General features: G+C 38.9%; 1 protein-coding gene across 1 annotated transcript in view; it reads right to left on the reverse strand.

Moving 5' to 3' along the window:
* LOC111668170 (uncharacterized) overlaps positions 1 to 3,649 on the reverse strand; it is a 9,082-nt gene that overhangs the window by 4,431 nt on the left and 1,002 nt on the right. Inside the window, exons 3-6 of the mRNA XM_087178729.1 lie at positions 1,790 to 1,846; positions 1,551 to 1,610; positions 974 to 1,021; positions 6 to 887 (exon numbers count right to left, since the gene is read on the reverse strand). Coding sequence (XP_087034855.1) covers positions 6 to 887; positions 974 to 1,021; positions 1,551 to 1,610; positions 1,790 to 1,840 — 1,041 coding nt within the window. The 5' untranslated portion in view covers positions 1,841 to 1,846. The remainder of the gene's footprint in view (positions 1 to 5; positions 888 to 973; positions 1,022 to 1,550; positions 1,611 to 1,789; positions 1,847 to 3,649) is intronic.

Below are 3,649 nucleotides of genomic sequence, written 5' to 3' on the forward strand. Positions count from 1 at the left end.
CTGACTCTGTGAACTTCGCTAAAAGACTGTTGGATCTTTCCAAAGTCTTCCTTCCTCAGGGTCAATTCTTCCTGATACGAATTACCAGAGAATCTTTCCTCCATCCATTTTTTCAGATCTGGAAACTGCTGGCACAGTATCTCATAAATCTCGTCTGTGTTGTCGCTGCCCGACTTTTCTACTGCTCTTTTTACACTGACTCCACTCTGCTTCACTACATCTTCGACTGACCTTGTCTCATGCTCGTTTTGTAAATTATTTGATGCACCTTCCTTTTCCTGTTGTTTTTCATCACTTTTGCTTTTGCTCCGTGGAAGACGTATCTTGAGTGTTTTGTGATCAAGGTTGTCAACTGTTACTGTACAGTCAGTGAGAATATTTGGATTCTCATTGTCAGACAGTTCAAATTTGCTGAGGTCATCACTGAAGCGACCGTCTCTTTTCAGAGCTGCTTCCACAGTCATACCCTTCTCTCCATAAACACAGACATTCTTGTACTTTTTGACAGCACTGCTTCTAAAAAGCTTCTTTGTTTCAGTGTTCACGCCTCCCTTTGTATCTATGAAGAAGACTATATATCTGTCTCTTGGATAAATTATTTTGTTCTGTTGGTCTTGGGCCTCTTCGATCGTTTCTTTTTTACATGATATGATCAGACACTCATCATCACTGATACAAGAACAAGGGAAATGTGTTGGAACAATAGATTCCTTATCCTCTTTACCCAGCTGAATTATAATGTTTGCATCTGCACATTTAACCTTCTCCTTGTATTTTTCAGTTGATTTTATTGCCTCGAGCACCGTGCAAGGTTGATGACAGTTCACGGTGTATTCCTTAGGGCCATGTCGACTGAATTTCACTGTGAAATGATGTGAATGTTCGCCCTGCAGGAAATCAGCAGCAAAGCAAAGGTTAGATGCCCTTGTTCTGATAAAAATGCTGCTTATTCTGTGCATCACAGTCTACTCACGTCAAAGCCATTCTCTTCCTTCACTTTCCATTGAAAGCCTGTGGCATTCTGCAAAATGAGAAAAAGATTTAGAGTTAATGTTGAAACATCATGAACCTCATTCATGAAATGTTCAAAGTAGTAGCACCAGTAGCAAAATGGCACAATGATTTCAAGAGCGGCTTCTTATTGCATTTTGTGCTCATGCACGAGGAGCAACTAATTGATTTTAAATTACTCAAATAATTCTTTGTCTTCATTTTAAACTGTAATGTCTTATCATTTAAAACCTACCAAACTTCTTTTTGTGGATGGCTATCTCTCTTTAATATAAGAGCCATTTGCTTGTGTTTTGTATGAATGTGATTGCATTAAAAGGAAAACTTGTATACTTATATGTAGTCTACTTTCGCTGACACTGTCAAAAAGGTGACGATTCTACTTTATGTTATCATTGAGGTCAGAGTGGATGGTGGTGTCGTGCTGGACTGTGTTATATATCGTGTTTCTAATATTTTGTTCCCACTCTATGTAAAAACTCCAAGTTATTCAATCACCTCATAAACCTGAAACCATTTCTCAATGCCAGAGAGCTCACCTGAGAGGCTGTAGCTCCACCTAGCTGTGTTTTCTCTGTACTGCTGCTGCCAGGATCGTCCTAATAAAAACATGCATACACAAACAAATCAGTTAGACATGCTGTGGCTACTTCTGAATAGAAAAGATACCCGCATAAGAAGTATGGCTTAACTTTAACCAAAATTAAGGCTACACAAGTCACAGATATCAAAGATGATAAATGTTTGTTAAGCCTTGATTACAGAAATGGTTACTTACACTTTTCTTCACTTTCTTTGTCCTTCCTGTCTTTTTCTTTTTGGAAGGCATTTTCACCTAACATCACAAAAATAAAATTAGTTGATGTTAAGATGACATGTTTAAGCAATTAACAGGGGTTGGCTAACTCACATCTTACACCTAATTTTCAAATTAAAAAATTGACTGATGTTCATTTTATCAAACAAAGACAATTCAGTGGCACCTTGACATTGATAAGGACATGTTGCTACCAGCCCACTGAGTAAGTTATACACAGTTTATTCCAAAGAGATCCTGGTTGGGGAGAGTTGAGTCACCTTGGCATCCAGTACACAAACAGACTGTGATGTGTTTAATTCACCCAAACTCGTAGGGAGTGGTTACAGAGCAGTACTAGGCTCTGGGGACTAAAGGAGCGCAGATTTTCACTCCCTACAACAGATAAACAATAAAGATCCAAGTTCAGGACATAGTCAAATTTGCTAAATGTGTAATAAACGAGGAAATGACTCACTGTCAGCACACATTATGGGCTGGTAACAAACAAGTGTCAAGGGCATTGGGCAGTGCAGTCAGATCCTTTTTACCACACACCAAATCAGACAACTAATCTATGTCGCAATTTCCAACCTTTTGCTTCCCGCTCTTTATGTTTAACCCATTCACACTACTGCGATGTGCCTGTGCTTTTCCTTTACTTTCCTTCACACATTTTGTCCTTCCTTGTTTCTTCTGCCTGTCACCACTTTGTCCCATTTTTAATATCCTTATCCTAATATCCTTTCCCCTCCCTCTCAAAAACACAATGATAATACAGATCAGTTAAGTTTCTCTTTCCTAGGAACCACCAAACTGGAAGCTGACTTCAGACCACATTTCCTTACTGAACTCGAGTGGCGCCAAGCTATTCAGTTGCTGTCTCTTATACACATCTGCTTACAGTCTTTCGTTAGCATTAACCATAAAAGTAGTAGCGTATTTACCTTTTTACTTTAGTGGCAAAAAAGGAAGTAACGCATCTTACATACGGACACCTTACTGTCTTTACATTGGCTCGCTGACCGGGGGTCTCCATGTTAGTTGGCCACTCTCGCAGTGGTCTCATTTAAATGAATGAGGGATCTGCATTTTTTCCATGCAAAGGCAAGTTTATTAACAAAAAAACATTCAGACACAAGGCAATTCAAAATGGTTTACAGAGGCAAAGAATTATATAAAAAAGACCTTAAGTACATGATATATAGTTCTTACTTTTATTTAACCCTTATTTTACACCAGGCAAGACATTAAGAACAAATATGTTTATGGCCTGGAATTTCATTTAAAACACAAAAACAAAGCATTTCAAAAGAGGTTTACAGAGGCATAGAATAAGTAAAAACATTTAAAATAAGATAGATAAAATAAAATAGAAAACAAGCAAAGGCTGGCTGGCCTCAGTTGCTTTCTCAGGTGTGTCTCAGCACAGGAAGAAAGTCAAGCCAGATGTGTTTAGCGACTTCCTGGAGAAGCTAATTTATACCTAATTTGTCTCCATTGGCTCCTCATGATTTGCTCTCTCAGCCTTGAGTACCTCTTTTAGGTGCTTGTTTTCCTCCGCTTCCTTCTCAATTCTCGTCAACAGCTGCTCTTTTTCCTTTTCCATCAGATTACCCACAAACTTTTTAAATATAGTAAGCAGAGGATGGGCGAACTCTATCGCACTCTCTTTACGCTTTGGGTCGAACATACTGGTATCGTAGGTAAATCCTGCAGAGTGCAAACCAACAACTCGGCCAAGAGCATCAAACACTGGGGAGCCAGAAGAGCCGTGATACATGAAAGTGTTATAGGTCACTACTTTTTCTGCATCCCTTCCACCCATCATTATGTTTTCAA

This window comes from Seriola lalandi, unplaced genomic scaffold (assembly GCF_002814215.2).
Source record: "Seriola lalandi dorsalis isolate HSWRI2012SDOR001 ecotype SW California unplaced genomic scaffold, Sedor1 jcf7180002054721, whole genome shotgun sequence".
NCBI classification, from domain to species: domain Eukaryota; kingdom Metazoa; phylum Chordata; class Actinopteri; order Carangiformes; family Carangidae; genus Seriola; species Seriola lalandi.